General features: G+C 41.6%; 3 protein-coding genes across 3 annotated transcripts; 1 reads left to right on the forward strand and 2 right to left on the reverse strand.

Annotated features, from left to right (window-relative positions):
- Nucleotides 1–991: 991 nt before the first annotated feature.
- taf8 (TAF8 RNA polymerase II, TATA box binding protein (TBP)-associated factor) lies at nucleotides 992–5,582 on the forward strand. Its single transcript, XM_020618993.1, has 8 exons — nucleotides 992–1,177; nucleotides 2,961–3,120; nucleotides 3,873–3,971; nucleotides 4,046–4,108; nucleotides 4,254–4,378; nucleotides 4,545–4,692; nucleotides 4,793–4,935; nucleotides 5,123–5,582. Exons 1-8 carry the CDS (start codon nucleotides 1,130–1,132, stop codon nucleotides 5,261–5,263), a joined length of 927 nt encoding a protein of 308 aa, XP_020474649.1. The 5' UTR covers nucleotides 992–1,129; the 3' UTR covers nucleotides 5,264–5,582.
- LOC109971004 (protein pitchfork) lies at nucleotides 5,418–9,161 on the reverse strand. The gene is made up of 5 exons (XM_020618994.1): nucleotides 8,726–9,161; nucleotides 8,527–8,625; nucleotides 7,075–7,208; nucleotides 6,876–6,993; nucleotides 5,418–5,756 (listed from the first exon to the last, which is right to left on the reverse strand). Exons 1-5 carry the CDS (start codon nucleotides 8,873–8,875, stop codon nucleotides 5,691–5,693), a joined length of 567 nt encoding a protein of 188 aa, XP_020474650.1. The 5' UTR covers nucleotides 8,876–9,161; the 3' UTR covers nucleotides 5,418–5,690.
- A 213-nt stretch (nucleotides 9,162–9,374) lies between these two features.
- Nucleotides 9,375–15,834, reverse strand: LOC109971001 (V-type proton ATPase subunit S1-like). The gene is made up of 10 exons (XM_020618992.1): nucleotides 15,584–15,834; nucleotides 13,888–14,008; nucleotides 13,344–13,418; nucleotides 13,069–13,262; nucleotides 12,932–12,969; nucleotides 12,746–12,831; nucleotides 12,358–12,584; nucleotides 12,186–12,221; nucleotides 11,342–11,582; nucleotides 9,375–10,289 (listed from the first exon to the last, which is right to left on the reverse strand). Exons 1-10 carry the CDS (start codon nucleotides 15,703–15,705, stop codon nucleotides 10,077–10,079), a joined length of 1,353 nt encoding a protein of 450 aa, XP_020474648.1. The 5' UTR covers nucleotides 15,706–15,834; the 3' UTR covers nucleotides 9,375–10,076.
- Nucleotides 15,835–16,991: the final 1,157 nt, after the last annotated feature.

Below are 16,991 nucleotides of genomic sequence, written 5' to 3' on the forward strand. Positions count from 1 at the left end.
GCGGAGAAGCTCAGCCAACCGCTTACATGCTTCTTAAAGAAACTTCGTGAACTGAACTGGTCCCTTTGCACTCATTCTTTTGTTTCAAATTTGGTGAAATGTGAAATTTTCCCTTTTGATTGTGAAAAATGAGATGTGTAGATACAATAAAAACTGCAGGGTACAGTAATGTCTGGCTGCTGGGCAGCAATACTTGCAGATGTGATGTGATTTATATGTTGGCAAAGAATGGAATGTGTGTGATTTATCTCATTTTGCACTCTAATAAACCTATTTTCAGCTAGCACCGGGGTCCTTGTATGTTTTAACCATTTTGCACCACTACGCTCCAGCATGGGAAATATTTAATTTCAGACAGAGCATGAAAGCAAGAAAATGACTTAATTTATACGTTTTGTCTTATATTCAAAAATTGAAATATAACTGTTTTATTAGATTTTTTTAAGAGTAGCTGGGATAAAATTGTTTTCTGCTGCATGTAGCAAAGACAAGAAAAGGCTACAACCAAATTTCCCTCGCTATAATTATTCTATACTATAAATCATATCAGTTTTTTTTAAATGTAATATCTCAGGATCACATCTCACATCATGGCTTTATAATCTCTACACCCTCTGTCCTAATCTCCTTCCATTAAAAAAAAAATAAAAGCATCAGGGGATGGATTTTACATGTGAACACTAGAGGGCGATTAAGAAAATACAGATAAAATATCTTTTGTAGGTTATGTTTATTCTTTTCTTTTAATTTTCTTTGTTTTCATATTTTGTTATCATTATTTTTAGCTGATTTTTCTCTCTGATAAAACCTAGCCCTCCACTAATGCTGTACTTTGATGTTAATACACGAAAACATAAGTCAATTCATAAATTGTGCATCTTCAGAATTCCAATAAAGTTGGTTTTAAAAAAACAGGCTTTTTAAAATATGTTTTTATTAATTAATGCAAATCCATACAAGATTTTTCAGCACAAATTGTTACAACAAAAACAAGCTTCGACATCCGCCCTGGTTACGGAAGTGACGTCATATGTTAACCACCGTGTTTACCGTCGGCGGCTGAACCGTCGTCGTATAAGTACAGTTATTGTCACTGTAACTAAATTAAATCTAACGGGGACAGTTGCGGATGGCGGATCCTACGGTGACATCGGGAGGTTCCCTGAACTCAGGAGGGGTAAAGTGAAGCTTTCTATGCCCTCCGCCGTGAGCCGGATGTAGCTAGGTTTACGGTGCGTAGCAGCTACACCGGTGTGTTTCAGCAACGACCGACAGACAAGAATAACTACTGTTGGATTCTGCGTGAATCCACAACGTTAGCAACGTCACAGTTTATACGGTCCGTTTCTGTGTAAATGCCAATGAATAGGTATTTATTTCAGTTACTTGTCAGGGCAAAAGCTAGTTACGTTACATATGGAGTATCGTTACTATCTAACGTTACATTTATTGCACGCCCTGAGCACATTTCCAGTTGTAGTTATCGTTAGAAAAAGGAACCTCTTACACTTAAGATTATTAGATTTTCTAAAGTTTTTGCATTTAATTTGAATTAAATTAACACTTAACGAACGACAGTATGACTGGACAATAACCCTCAGTGCAACACCTGTAGATATATTTATCTCATGTTATACAGGTCCGTACAGGTCTAGTTTTAAGTACTGTTTTTATTCCTATTTATCTCATTTCACAATGAACATTCCTTTGTCTGTCTGCATTGTTTACTGCCTGTTTAAACTGCTTATTTTGTTATATTACACCGCCTTATGCTGGTTTACTGTTTTCTTGCCCCTTGCATGGGCATATGTACACGCACATTGAGATCCGATGTACCTCTCAATGTGCGTGTACATATCCCCATGTCAAAGTCCTCGTGTGTCCGCCACACGTGGTCAATAAAGCAGATTCTGATTCAGATTAATTTTCGGTCCGTGGACTAAGCTCATTAGTTTCCCGGTTGTTTCAGCTCAGTTTGATACAATAATGGCCAAAAGTTCGCAGACACCGACTCATTCGTTTTAAAAATAATTTTCTGCTATGTAGATTAACACTGAAGTCGTCAAACCTATGAATAAAAGTGTTTTAGAGTCTTCCAAGTAGCCTCTGTTTGTCCTGATGACAGGTGTGCACACATGGATTTCAGTGAACAGGTGTCTCTGGTCAGAAGTGTAGTATCTTTTGATATTATGGCGAGAACTGGCCATGATTACTTCACAAGAACCAAACAAACACTGATTAAACTGTCTCTCATGTGGACGGTCCCAGGAAAGGAAGTACAAAAGTTACTGTAAGATTATAGCCCACGTCAGCGCTCCACGGAGGACGCTGTATGGTCTTTATGGCTGAATTGCTGCAAAGAAACCACTTTTTTGCTTTGTTTGTACTTTTTTTTTAACTTACTGTCTAATGCACGTTACTTTTTAGGTGGCATGTTTACTGGGAAACTAGATAATTCACATTTCAGAAGATGTGACCAGTGGATTTTTGGCATTTTTAAAGGCTTAAATGATGAATCAGTTTTCCAAATTACATCAGACCGTGACCTGCAGCACGCATTGGGGCAGTTTGCAGCCGAGTGTGAAGCAGAGGGGATGAGAGTTGGCACCTCCAAGTCTGAGGCCGTGGTGCTCTGCCAGACAACGGTGGACTGACTGCTCCCTCTGGGTTGGGAGTGAGTTGCTTCCCCAAGTAAAGGAGTTTAGGTATCTCGGGGTCTTGTTCATGAGGGAGGGTAAAATCGAGCGTGACATTGACAGGCTGACAGGGGCAGCATCTGTAGTAATGTGGACATTGTGCCAGAACATTGTGGTGAAGAAGGAGCTGAGCTGAAATTTACCAGTCGTCTATGCTCACACACAGTGTGGACAATCAGGATGACAAATGTTGTTTTCAGTATTGACTTTGTTTCTTTCATGATGACCTTGTTTCCTGATAGCTGCTATACTTGGTTCTTTCAGCGTGGGGGTGGCAGTAAAGCAGCGTCCAGCCCAGCAGAGAACTACCACCTGGCCCGGCGCCGCACCCTGCAGGTTGTGGTCAGCGCCCTCCTGACCGAGAGTGGCTTTGAGAGCGCAGAGAAGGCAGCAGTGGAGACACTCACTGAGATGATGCAGAGCTGTATGTATAAACCCCGGGGTTGTGGCAGCGTTCGATTCCCACAGAGCTGCATATTTGAAAACGTTTACGTATATCAAAATGAAAATGTCACACAGCTCTTCTCCAGTACACCAAGCTTTATTCATTTTCAGCCAGTGTGTAGTCATCAGTTGGAGTCGGAGGTATTTTAAAAAGGTGATCATGTTTTTTTTTTTTATATACATGTAGTATCGATGTGACTGAAAACGTTTGGTGACCAGGTCATGGTGGTGTACTGGAGAAAATCTAGGGTATAATCTACAAATATATGAATAAACAGTTGTGCAACAGCTGTGTGACATATTGTAATTTTGATGGACGTGACTGCACCCTGCTGAATGTTCTCATAGTTAGAAAATATTTTTATGTTTGCCAATAGGATGAGTGTTAGACATTTTGTTATGTTTTGGGAGAAGCCCTAAAAGAGAGCACTGCTGCTGGATTGGTGCAATGGATCATGTTGATCCCCTTAGTTCAGATGTTCAGGCGTCTACTCTTCCAGTGAGACAAAAAGTAGGACTTGCTGTACATGTAAAAAACCTTTGAGTAGTTTGTCTACTGCTATAGTTATTACCTTCACTGTTAGCACTGTACATGTCCTCACGTTATATTCATGATGTACGCTGAAACACAAAAATATCTTAATGATTCCTGAAAATCTGGTCGTTATGGCCCATCCTTTTATTCCCTAGGGTTCATTAGAGACTTTTCTAAACCTGCTTTCGCTTTTTCAGATATAAATGAAATCGGCCGCTGTGCCAAAGCTTATTGTGAACACACAGCCAGAAGCATCCCGACCCTGTCAGATACAGTGGTCACACTCATTGAAATGGGTAAGTCCAGGAGGACGCAAATCATCATCAGTTACTTCATCATCATTTATAACTGAATCTGTTTGTCACTGCAGGTTTCAATGTCGACACTCTGCCTGTATACGCCAAAAGATCACAGAGGATGGTTATAACTGCCCGTGAGTAATCGCTTTTCCACCTTGGTACTTAGAGTAATGAAATTAACTCAAAATGGTAGCGTCAGTTTCTAAATAGATAAAGTGATCAACTACTTTCTTTAATTGATATGAGATGTGACAAATGTTTGAATTTTATGAATTTCAGCTCCAGTGACGAACCCACCTGTGACTCCCAAAGCGCTGTCAGCCGGACAGAAACGCACACATCCGGCTCACATCCCGAGCCATTTCCCAGAGTTCCCTGACCCTCACACCTACATCAAAACACCCGTGAGTTAGAACTTAGCTCAGGATGGTCAGAGCGATCCTGTCAACCTGCTGAAAAGTGTTGATTGACCCTGAGTGACACGGGCACCCTTCAGGTTCAACACTGGAGTCAGGGCATCAACCTTCAATATGTGCAAGAGAGAACAGAACGTTGTCTTTCTTTGTGCAGACTTTCAGAGAGCCTGTGTCAGACTACCAAGTGGTGAGAGAGAAGGCAGCAACTCAGAGGAGAGACGTGGAGCGAGCACTCACACGCTTCATGGCCAAAACCGGAGAAACTCAGAGCCTCTTCAAAGACGACATCACTGCCTTTCCACGTGAGTTATTCTGTCAAGCTGAACTGTAATCTTGGATGCATTCACGTCTGAAGCTTTGTTGTCTTTGCATGTGTTCTAACTCCTGCAACTGTGTTGTCAGTGATCGCAGCACAGCCGAGCGCCATCCCATATCTCAGCGCCCTCCTGCCCTCAGAACTGGAACTGCAGAGTCTGGAGGAGACCGACTCCTCTGAGCAGGACGACCAGACAGACAGCGAGAACACAACAGGAAACCTCATGACTGTAAGTTGTCATGGCTGGAGCTTGCACAGTGTCTGATACAGAAAGGGTGATCCCACCATCAGGGTTTCTCTCCGAGTTGCTGGATTTCACATGACCTTAAAATTATTGTCAGAATGTTGTGATCATTCTTTTTTTAATAGTTATTTTTTAGAGTGCACTGTTGCTCACATCCATCTTTGTTACTCAGGATGACCCAGGAGCTGACAAGGAGAACTCCATGCTTCCGCCCAGCGGCGTTGTTCCCTCAGCAAAGGTCAGCGAGGACAACATGATCGATAACCCATACCTCCGGCCGGTCAAGAAGCCCAAAGTAAGAAGGAAGAAATGAGCTCGGGCCCACCTCAGCTGATGGACTCAGGTTTGCCACAGTGACTGGTGCTTGTAGCAGTGCAGTGCAGTGCAAAGGAGCGGAGCAGCCACCGCTCCAACTCAGTGCTGGGACCAGTACTGCCAATGGCTTTGGCAAACTGACTGGCTTCTGTTGAAGAGAACTTTTTTCTGTTGGGTTTTTTTTTTTTTCAGCAAGCACTCACTTTTTGTAAACAACATCATGCTGTAATATACAGACACAGTAATCTGCTCTTTGTAAATAAAGAAAGCTAAGTTTCTTTTTGTAAACTCTGAGATATAAAACTTTTTTGACATCGGTTTTAGTCTGTGATTGTTCACGCCACTGTTGACAGAGCGTAGGAAAATAAGAAGAATGACATTCCTGTGTTGGTGGCATGATGGGTTTCCGACCACCAGCTTCAGAGTTAATAGTACAGACTCAGGTAGGCCACTCTGCTCCTCTGCTTCAGGAACTCCTTCTCACTGTTCACCTGGAGATAAAGAACAAAAGAGCGTGAGATGTTGGTCAGGACACATTAGGAATTAACCCACCAAGTTAAACTCCTGCTAGAAAATCATGCATTTTTAGCAGCAGCTGTGCCCCTCTACAGAGATATACACTCAGTTGTCAGTTTATTGGGTACACCTGGCTCAAACTAAGGCGGGGTCCCCAATGGAGTAGTGGCTAGGATTGAGCGCTCTCGCCACTGCGGCCCGGGTTCGATTCAGGGAAGGGCATCCGGTGTAAAATACATGCCAATTTTCAACATGTGAATTGTCAGTGCGATGACCTACTGTGGTGACCCCCAACGCGAACAGCCAGAAGTGACAGACAGACCTGGCTCAAACTAAGTCGGTACAGTCCTGCAACAAACCGTCCATCACGAAGGTGATAGTGTTCAGAGTATTTCAGAGAGGTGCTGATTTAAATGTATGAACAGGTTGGAGGTCTGTCATTTAGCCTAGCCTCAGTGATGTAAATGGGATGGATCAAGTCAACACCTGTCAGTATAATCCAGTACAGCAGCACAAACTGCATCCTCCACAATGATCAAACTAAACATCATCTTCTTCTCTAGTAACAATTGTTTGATCTTTCACTGCAAAACACAAGCTGTCATTTTTACACTGTTGTAAGCATAAAGTAAAATATGTTAGTGAGATTTAGAGGCGCTGCTAGCTGGATTTTTTTCCCTCCCATGTTTGAAATGATGGAGTCAGTAACTGTTTCCCCCGTTTGCATTCTTTATGCTAGGCTGACCTAACCAGCTGCTAGTTTCATACAGACAGATGTGACAGTGGCGTCTATCTGCTTATCTAATGTTGGGCAAGAAAGCTTCATATACACATACATCAAAAAGTTGAACTTTTCCTTTAAGACACCCAGATTGAATCAGCTCATCTCTACCAGGACAGGAAACATCAGACACCTTCTGCTCAAGATGCACAACTGAACACAAATCATCCTTCATATCCCTGGTTTTAGCTTGAAACTGCAGATGGGTTTGCATATACGAACTGGCTGCCCTTTTCAGTTTGTCTCACATCTGGAGGTAAAAACATTTAAGTGCATGAGAGCAAATTCACAGAATAGGGTTTGCTTCCCCCACCTTCACCCTGAGTGACGACTTCTCCTGATGAGGCAGCCTGGACCAGTCTGGCCTCCCAAAGCGCATAGGCCAGCTCACCTTCCTGGTTGTCACTACATCATGAGTGTAGGTCCCGGGGCTGCGTCACAAAGTAACATTTGTCAGTTTTGCTTAGCACGGTTACGTTGGAGATGTGTTCCTGGGCGTCTCTCTGCCTTACCCTGGATTGTGCTCAGCTGTAGATGACGTTCTTTTGAACCTCTGTGCACTTGAGTTGAAAGGTGTCTTGCCAGGAGGGGGGATTCTGGACTGGCTTTGATCCTGCTGGTACTGCTGCGGTGAAGGGGCCACAGTCTGACGATGGAGATCATAAAGATATCTTTCAATCAAACTGGAAACATTCAGGGATTATTCCTGCAAATTAGTATAGCACTAGCATGAAGTTGGGGGATGGACAAACAACAGATCATAAAAAGAATGGCTCCTTGTATGAGTCAGGTTCTAAAACAGTGGAATCTACAAATCCATTAATTGGCTCCTGGATTACACAAGGAGACATAAGACACTGAGACAACCTGAACGCACAGAAGAACTGTGGCAGGTTCTCTGAGGTGCTGAAACAACCTAGTACCTGAACAACTATCTGCAAATAAAACAAGGACAACTGGTGCTGTTCATAGGCGAGGTTTGCTCACACCTAATATTGATTTAGGTCATTTCTGTTTACTACGTTGTTTATACAATTAACTGATAAATCAAAACTATTCATGGCATTACTTTTGGAAAGCCATCCTCACTTTACTGTTAGTGACTAAGCACTGTATGTCCACTATAATAATACCACACTCCTCCAGTTCTTACCTCAGGCTCTCTGTTAGAAAGTTTAACTCTTAAACCACACGAGCAGTAAAAATACATGTAATACATTTACTAAGAAAGAACTAATTCAAATCATTACATTTTTAAACAGGGTAACTTGTAGCATAATCTGTAACCTGTTACATTTCAAAACTAACCTTCCTAACAGTGAGTTCCACATCATTCAAACTGGAAAGTTAAGACTTTCTACAGCCCAGTGACAAATAACCTGACTTTGGTCTGTGACGTCGGTGAAATGACCCTTTAAGCTTGGGTCTGCCTCCACACCACTAAAGCGGTGTTCAGACAGGACGCAGTGGGTGCTGCGCTCCGCAGTCAAACCCATTCATGTCTATATGTTGCGCTGCGCCCAGGTCACTGCGCCATCCCTGCGCTCTGCGCCAAAGTTACACAAACGTTTGACTCTAAAGTTTAACAGCGCTCCGTGAAAACACCTCGACAAGTCCAATTGCAGAGGACCTGACAGACCACAAAGAAATGGAGGAGAAGCCGATTTTGGCGGACCCACACCTTATTCTTCTTTACTGCGGCTCCTCTCCTCCTCCTCATCATCAATACAACTAAGGCCAGAGCTTTTCGCTGACATGTAGAGAGATACATCGTGCATCCAGGTCCCCTGTTCGAAAAACTAGCTAATATTTGCCTACCACTGGTAGAAAGCCTTTTGGTCCCCTAGCAACTGGCACCCCGTGCTGCACCCACCCCATGCGGCGAGCGCAGCGCATACCACGTCCTATCTGAAATCGGCTTAACGTGCGTTAATAGGCTACATGGCTGACATGTTAACACGCACCTTGCTGCAAGGCGGAAAGCGTGCGGCAGTCCTCGCAGACAGGCTGTAACCTTTGTTACTCCCCGGCGTCTTCTTTAAGTCATACACTATGGTGCCAAACTGTGAAGGAAGTACACAAAATGAGTCACATGATTAGTAAACTTATCATAAAGCACTCGAAACACACTGATATCTGTAGAAGTCATATCTTCTATCAAACCTCGTGGTTGTCATAGCGGCCAGGGCCGAGGTGTGGAGCTGTGTGTCTCGACATTTGGTTTCCCAGTCGGTCTGGCGCATAATGGAGCGGAAAGAGTTTCCTCTCCTGAGAGCTGCCGAAAAATACTCGCTGAGCAGGTGCTGCTGACATTTTTGGAAAACTATTTATGGCCAAGTAACTGAAACCAAACACAAAAGAGAGGTTACGCTAACCCACACCTATTGTCGTCCCGATCTGCCACGACAGCGGTTCTGTGTTAACATGTAACCATGGCAACAAAGTTGATACAGAGCTCCATCCTTCATCCGCTGACCCCGAGGAGCGTCACCAGGGGGCTGGAGCCAGTCCCAGCTGTCACTGGGCCAGAGGCGGTAATACGAAGTTAATGCTCCGTAATATTACATACGACTATCTCTAGTGTCTTTGCAATCAAAATATTGCATAAAGCTTTCGCTTACAAAAAGATGGCGTCCACTCCGTCCTCGTACATGAACGGACCTGCGCTCCTTGGAGGCCTGTCTGGGTGCTTTGACAGTTCACATAAAAAGGGTAAAATTATTTGAACACGTGCTCGACAATTTATCAATAAAATAATCATTTAAAGAATTAGGAAAACAGTCAAACTGCTGTCTTTAAACTATACAACTAATCAATCAATAGATATATTTATTTGCAATTAAACACAATGTACTGTACAAGTCATGTCAATTGCATATCCATATATTTGGCACAAGCAGAAATGAATGGATGAACCAGATGCAGAGGATAAACTAAAAGGGCAGTCTTTTCACACAAATAAATGGCTTGCAGTGGTGCAATTTAACCATGAGGAGTGAAAACAAAACTAAGGTCAAGGGGAAGTATTAGCATACTTCTCTAAGGCAATCCCAAAAGAGCAACTTCAGAAATTTCACACTTTTCATAAACAATCAAATTTCATATACAGGCACTTCTTTCATTAGCAGTAGTCTTTAAATTACAGTTGGAAAAATAAAGTAAGAACTGAGATCTGAAACGGCCCTACACCATCCAGCAATCATATTCATGTTGGCACTGAAGGCATTCTCTGTTAAGAGTGCAAATTCTTTTCCAGTGTTTGGCCAAACACACACACACACACACACACACACAGAATCAACTGGTATAACGATAAAGGTGCATCCATTTTGGCACTTGCAAATGTGGAGAAACTGAATGTGCCTTGCAGTATATCCCAAATTCAGCTGTGGAAGGACTCAGAAATATACAGTATAGGAGAAAATATCAAAGGAAAGGAATGACAAATATCTTTTACAAAATCTACTAGGAGGCACTGAACCCCTGAGGAGGGCGTGTCTGTGTTGGGAGGACTTCACTCCGTCTGAGGCACTGAAATCAATGGACCATTGGGGTCATCGAACCGGTCCATGGTGTTTAGGTGCGTGATCATGTGCAGACCGTACACTAAAATTAACAACATGATCAGGCCGGTCACCAGCCCCATCCAAATCCCTGGGGAGAAGAAGCCTGCACAGTCACTGGCATAGGAGAAATTCGTTCCGTTTGCCAAACCGAAGCCTTGAATCTGTATTGTAAAAAAAAAAAAAAAGAGGAAATGTATAAAATGTTCAGTAAACAAACACTTCATGATTAAAGCTGCATTAACCAAGATTTAACACAAAGTTGGATAAATCAAGTAAAAGAAAATTGTCCAGAAGTGCTGTCTCCCTGCTGCACGAACCCCCCACCTGTTGTTAAAATCCACACTTCTTTCACGCTGATCTGAGGTTATAAGACAGCTTTTACAAATCAGTGTGGCTCATTTCAATGATGGACCGTGGGGGCTCCTTGTGCAGGTCTAACCCCGGCCCTGTTAGACCCTAGAGGCAGCGTTTTGTAGCACAGAAAGAGTGCAACAAAGAACGAAGAAAATCAGGGTTAACATCGTTTTGGCATGTCAGAGACGGAGAGCGCTAAAGGCATCCAAAGGACTAAGATTTGATACAGACATGGCTTTCTTCACAAGTACTGTAGCTGGCTAACATGTACAGTATCTGTTGGCATCATTAGCAAGCTAATCATAGCATTATGATTTTGTACTGAATTATTTTGGTTGTAATTTGACTGCACTGACTGCAACGTTAGCGTTTTGTTCTCCAATTAGCAGAAACCAGCACATTTTCCTGGATCAGAAAATTAAGTAATTTTTATTCAGTTTTTGTTTGCTGGGGGAAAAAAAACAATTAGCTTGTGTTACTGCTTTAGGTATGAGAGAAAGGATCCATGTCACTGCAATGCCACCGAAAACCATGGGCTGTATTCTGTACGCATTAGTTCTGGAGCCAGTTATTACTGCTGCGCTGCCTGACTGCCAAACCTGTCTCCGGCTGTCATGACCACATATGACGTATTTTAATAGACAGGGCAGGAGGAGCAAAGAGGAGTCGGGGTAGAAGAGGAGGCCTCACCGTCTGAGTTTGATTCTCACTCACAGTCCAACGGTCAAAAGTTAGAGGGCGAAATTTAGAGCTGCTTAAAAAATTAATTAAGAGTTGTCTCTTAATTAAAAACAGCACTTGATGCATTGGTGCAGAAATGTTGAGTGGCAGAGTGGAAAGCGCAGCAACATAGCTGTACCTGGAAGTCGACAAAGTTGAGCATCCACTGAGATGTGTTTTTGTTGTCACTGTTGTTTGGCACCAACAGAGGTTCTTCAACGCTGCTGACGAAACTGCAGTGGTAGGAATACTCTGCAGGGGCACTAATGTCACGGCTCCCCAAGAAAACCCCAGTTAGATCTTTATACTGCAACTGCACCATGTCCAGGGTGAACCAGTTCCTCGCAGACCCAGGATAGAACCGCTGACTCATGTAAAAACTGGAGATCAAACAGAGGATCTTAACAAAAGCATGTCAACGTAAAAGACTACTAATCATAGAATAACAGTCAGCATTCAACAGCCAGTTAGCTTAGCCTAGCCTATAGACTGGAAGCAGAGGGAAACCACTAGCCTGCCTCGGTCCAAATGTAAATATGCCTAACAGCACCTCTGGGATCACTTAGCACATTCTATTTTATTTGTTTAACCTGTATAGAATCAAAGTGTAAAAATAACAGTCTGTAGTTCCACAGGGGTCATGTGCATGATTATTTCTGCCCAGGCTCAGTGTCTTGCTGGAGTCTCAGCTGTGCCTCCTCAAGACTGTTTTTGAAATAATTTATTATTTTACACACTACAGTACAGTTTTTGTACAGATAAACAAATAAGATACCGCATATTTATCAGCCCATTTTAAAGGACATTGTTATTTTTAGACAGAGCTAGGCAGTTTCCCTGTCTCCAGTCTTTGTGCTAAGCTAAGCTAACCAGCTGCTGGCTATAGCAACATATTTAACTGATGGAATGAGAGGTTATATAGAGAATGTCTATTTCCCACATGTCTTAAATACTCCTTTTAAATAAGCAACTGATAGCCTCACCTTAGTGTATAGCCTGATGTATAAGACAGGACAAGCCTAAAGAGAGAAAAGAATACATTTTAAAATACTTATTTCCTTCAAATAACAAAAAAAGGAAGCTCTCCTGTCAACAGGGACAAAAAACCTGCTCACACACTGGACTTTTTATTGAAATAATGAACGTTTCACTCACAGTGAGCTATTGCTGCTACACCGTGATTTTGTCACGGAGGGCGTTTCTGTTGCGAGGTCAACCCATGGCAAAGTACCCGAGATACTGACATTGAGATTCTGAGCCCAAAGCATTATGCAAGGGTTACCGGATACATTAAACATAATGGGTGGTTTCACATCTGGCACAGGTGCCTGGAGCAAGGACCGGCCCGCAGGCTGGTTCAGCACAGACGACTCTGAAATCACCTGCAGACATGCGAAATCACGAGTCATATTAAAATGCTTCATGTCTTGGTGTGTCACATGTGTTTGACTTTTTATTGTATATGATGTTGGGTAAGGATAAACATAATTTTAAAAAAAAGTATAATTCTGTGTCGACTGTGTGTGCATTTAGAATATCTTACTCGTGATGGCTGGAGTCCTGTGTATATAGCAGTGTATGGGATATTTTTGGCTTTCACCATACTCAGAACTTTCCCAATAATCTCATCTGTTGAAAGCAGAATACACATGGTACATGATTTCAACTATACAGTGACTAACATGCTATTAATGTCACACCAAGTAATAATTGAACAGTTAAAACTTACCATTGCCATGTAGGATGTCCTTGCAAGGCTTGTGCAAGCTATAAAACAGTCAAATTAAGTTCATTTTCTCCATGTCTAGGTATAAATAGAAAAATGATCTCCCTTCACTCATATACGGCAGAACAAAACTGTCTCACCCAGTACAATAAGGAAGACTGATGACCAGTAGATTGTTGACAGATGTGTTGATGCTCAGCTCTGCTAGAGTGTCTGGGTCTACATGCAGAGGTGAGACATCCAGCTTGTCCTGGAGCAGAGCCAGGATTGCAGAGGAGCCCAACCACTCTGAGGCCTGAAATATCACTGATGAGGAAGCAGACTGCAGTGCAGCCTGGAGAGGAGTGCATGGAAAGAATGATTAGTCTGAAAATCATCTTCATCCAGGACTAACGTGTACATTACAAAAACCTACCTCAAGGTTGTGAAAGACATTGTCCTGTTTGTTTCCAAACACTCCACCAAAGACTGTGAAGTCATCTTTGCTTAACTGAATACAAACAGACAATGAAATGTCACATTTCACCTACATTAGCAGATGAATGGGAAAAGCAGAATCATAAAACTGTGAAACATCATTGCCATTAATTAGCCACAACAATGACCACGCAGCACACAGTCGACCGGCCCAGACAAGGGACTACAAAGGAACCATGAAATGGGAAGTAACGCCAAAGCTCACTGTCACAACACAATGACAAGACTATTACACAGTGTCACGTGGGACTGCAGTGCAACCACACATAAGTTGTAACTATCCTGTTTTACACAACTTACATAGCCAAGGACTAGTGTTGCCACATATGAACACTGAAATGTATGAAAGCTTCAGAGACTCTTTGAAAGTACAAACTGAATCAACAACAGCTTTCACACTTGGCTCAAACATGTTATATGACACACTGTAACCATGTTTACTACACAACAGGAATATAGTTTTCATGTGTCAGGGGACTGACCTTGTCCTGCAGAAACAGCAGCACAGTGTGGGAGCCAGAGCTAAAGGTGGAGGTGAGGTAGGCAGTCCACTGGTCACTGGATGTAATGTGACCAGCTGCGGGTGAGGCCAGTGGTGGTAAGCTAAACGTGCAGGGAAGACAAAGACAACCTGTGATATCGATATGGTTTTACTCAGCTGCTTAAACACATTTCTGAAACACTTCTGACAACATGCTGAAAACATGGTTAAATGAAATATAAATTTGAAAATGAAAACATTCATTCTATGGATTATTTGCTACCATTAAATTCATTCAATATTTATGTTCAGAATTTTTATTTTAAATTAAATTTCTGTAATATGCTGTGACATGTATTACGACTTAAAGTGTCACATCATATGATGTTTATCTTTTGGCTACCTTAAACAGCTTGCTTTTATTTGTATCATTTGCCACATGGCAGCAATGATTTTAAAGAACTGGTCACTAATAAATGTAGAAAGTATTTCATTTTAATGTAAACAATGTCACACCATAAAACCCAAACAAAACAAAAGAAATATCAGGATAGCAGTGTCAGAGCTTATTAATGAAAAACATGAAAACGTCAAACTCATCACTTGACCTTGCAAAGTTCAGAGGTGTTACTGTGACTTCCTGGCTCACTCTAGACCTCGACACCATAGTAATGTTCAAATTGTTGCCCATTACAAATATAAAATGTCAAGTCACAACGTATCGTAGCCATTTTAAGGACAAAACGTATTTAGCCAGAGCATGCTTTAACATAATGCACAGACATCAACACTTTGTGTCCCTTAAAAAAGGTTCGAATCTCGGTGCCTGCAGTCCACATGTCGAAGTGTCCTTGCCCTCGGCTCCAAAACATAATTTCGTTGTACATGTCACAATGACAATAAAAAAAAAAGCTTCTTAAAACACCCTATTCTCTTTCTTAATTAAACCATTGTTTAGTTATTCATGTTTGGATTGGATATACTCCTATAGGTCACACATGGTCCGGACAGTCGCACCCTATGACAATTAATAATATGTGTCACCATTGGGCATGTAAAACTGGAGGCTGTGTCATCATATCACTGTGCAGTAAAGACACATCTCCCTACATTAACTTTATGTGCGTTTGAGCCCATTTTATTATTTATCTATTTTATATATGATATTTGTCCTTACAATGCACAAACCTATTTTGGCATAGTGAAACCCTGACCTCGGTGTGATGTCCCCACAGCTCTGTCCTCCCTCTGACCCAGCCACTACCCACATTAGTAGAAATATTTATGTTGGACAGGATAAGACTATAGAGGGTCACAAGGGTCATGTAAGATTAAAACCTGCATTTGCAATTATAACTGCATTTTCAAACCGACTTTGTAATAACATTATTAATGTCGAAATGTTAGTATTTCCGTGAACCTTGTGCTCCTCGATGGAAACGAATGGCACAAACTGTTGTGAGAAAATTAACTCAGTATTTGGAAAATGTTTGTCAATCAAAGGATTGTATTAAAGCAGAAAAAGTGTGATTTAAGGCTTCAGAATTATAAAACATTTTGTTTTCACAAATGAGTTCTGGCTAGGTCGGTCAGAACGTGGTACAAGTGCTTGTATTAGCATTAGCATGAATGTCAACCTACAGAAGGTGATTAAAGCGACTCTTATGTGACAAATAAAAATGGAAATTGGACATTACCTATCACTGGACCATATTAGAAGCGGTACTTGAGCACTGCAGCTCCCCGTGGCGAGAAAAGCGAAGAAAAAGGAAATAAAAGCCAATAATTGCACTTTACTCGAACACTTTGATGCTTCCATTTTCTCTGTCCTTCCGCAAAGCTCTGTTCACGTGACACAACCCAACTGACAGTCATGTGCTCACTGCTTCTTCCATCCCTGCCCCGCCCACAGCTGCCTGTCAACGCCACGACGGACTGCGCCTGCGCTGTACTCTGCTCAGCCAAAACTCGACAACAGTTTAACTCCCACGAGCCTGGACACAACGTAACTACCAGTAGTGGAAGGCAGCTAAGTACATTTACTCAGAGCACTTGTACTCATAGGCAAATACCCTGCTGGAGGGCCCTGGGGTACGGATTGACCTCCCAAGGGGCCCTGGGGCAAAAATTAGTTGTTAGGCTCTTATAAACCCCAAACGGTAGCTATATTTAGGCCTACGTATTCCTTTCAAAGAAAACTGCCAATATATATCTAAATAGATATATATCTATAGATATAGATATATAATAATTCAGTAGTTTGAGCCTTTTGAATGTGAATATTTGCTATTTCCGCATTTACTCAACAGGGGATGCAACTAATAATTATTTTCATTCGGATTAATTTCTAGATTAATCACTTTCAATCTACCATGTTGTCTTCAAATGTCTTGTTTCTTCCCAAAATTCAAAGATATTCTATATATGACACAGAAAAGTGCTACTGTGATGCTGTGGTTAGCCCTTCCAGCTGGCTGGGGCCATTCTGTGTCCACTGGGCGCACCAGTTTCTTCCCACAGTCCAAAGACATACTGATTAGATTAAGTACAACCAGGCATATGTGTGAATATGAGTCTGAATGGTTGTTTCACCCATCTGATTATTTTAATTGTTATAGTTTAATTTTAAAACAATTTGAAGCTTTGACTATTGACAGGAATTTATCACTTTTCTGTTTTCTGCTATTTTAAACCAACAATTAAATCATTTCATTCAGAAAATAATAATGAAAATTATCCTTTTATTAAGTCTGATATAAACTACCCCGAGTAAAATGCCACTTGCACATAATTAAATAGTATTTAATGAATAATATATAACAGCAGCAGGGGCCATTTTTGGCATTAAGTACTTTTACACTTTAAGTAAACTACATTTTCTGGAATATTTTACTTAAGATTTTCAGTGCATGATTTTTACTTGTAATGAAGCATTTTAATAAGTGACTTTATAAATAGTTTGCTAATGCTTTGTATATAGGTTATGATTATTTAATAAGAACATCTTTTGGGTTGCCAAGTTGTGTAAAATCCTCCTCCAGCATGAAACTTTACTTGTATTTGTCACATCTCCGATTGATTATTTAACCACTTATCTTCAGAAAT

This window comes from Monopterus albus, unplaced genomic scaffold (genome assembly GCF_001952655.1).
Source record: "Monopterus albus unplaced genomic scaffold, M_albus_1.0 scaffold212.1, whole genome shotgun sequence".
Classification (NCBI taxonomy): domain Eukaryota; kingdom Metazoa; phylum Chordata; class Actinopteri; order Synbranchiformes; family Synbranchidae; genus Monopterus; species Monopterus albus.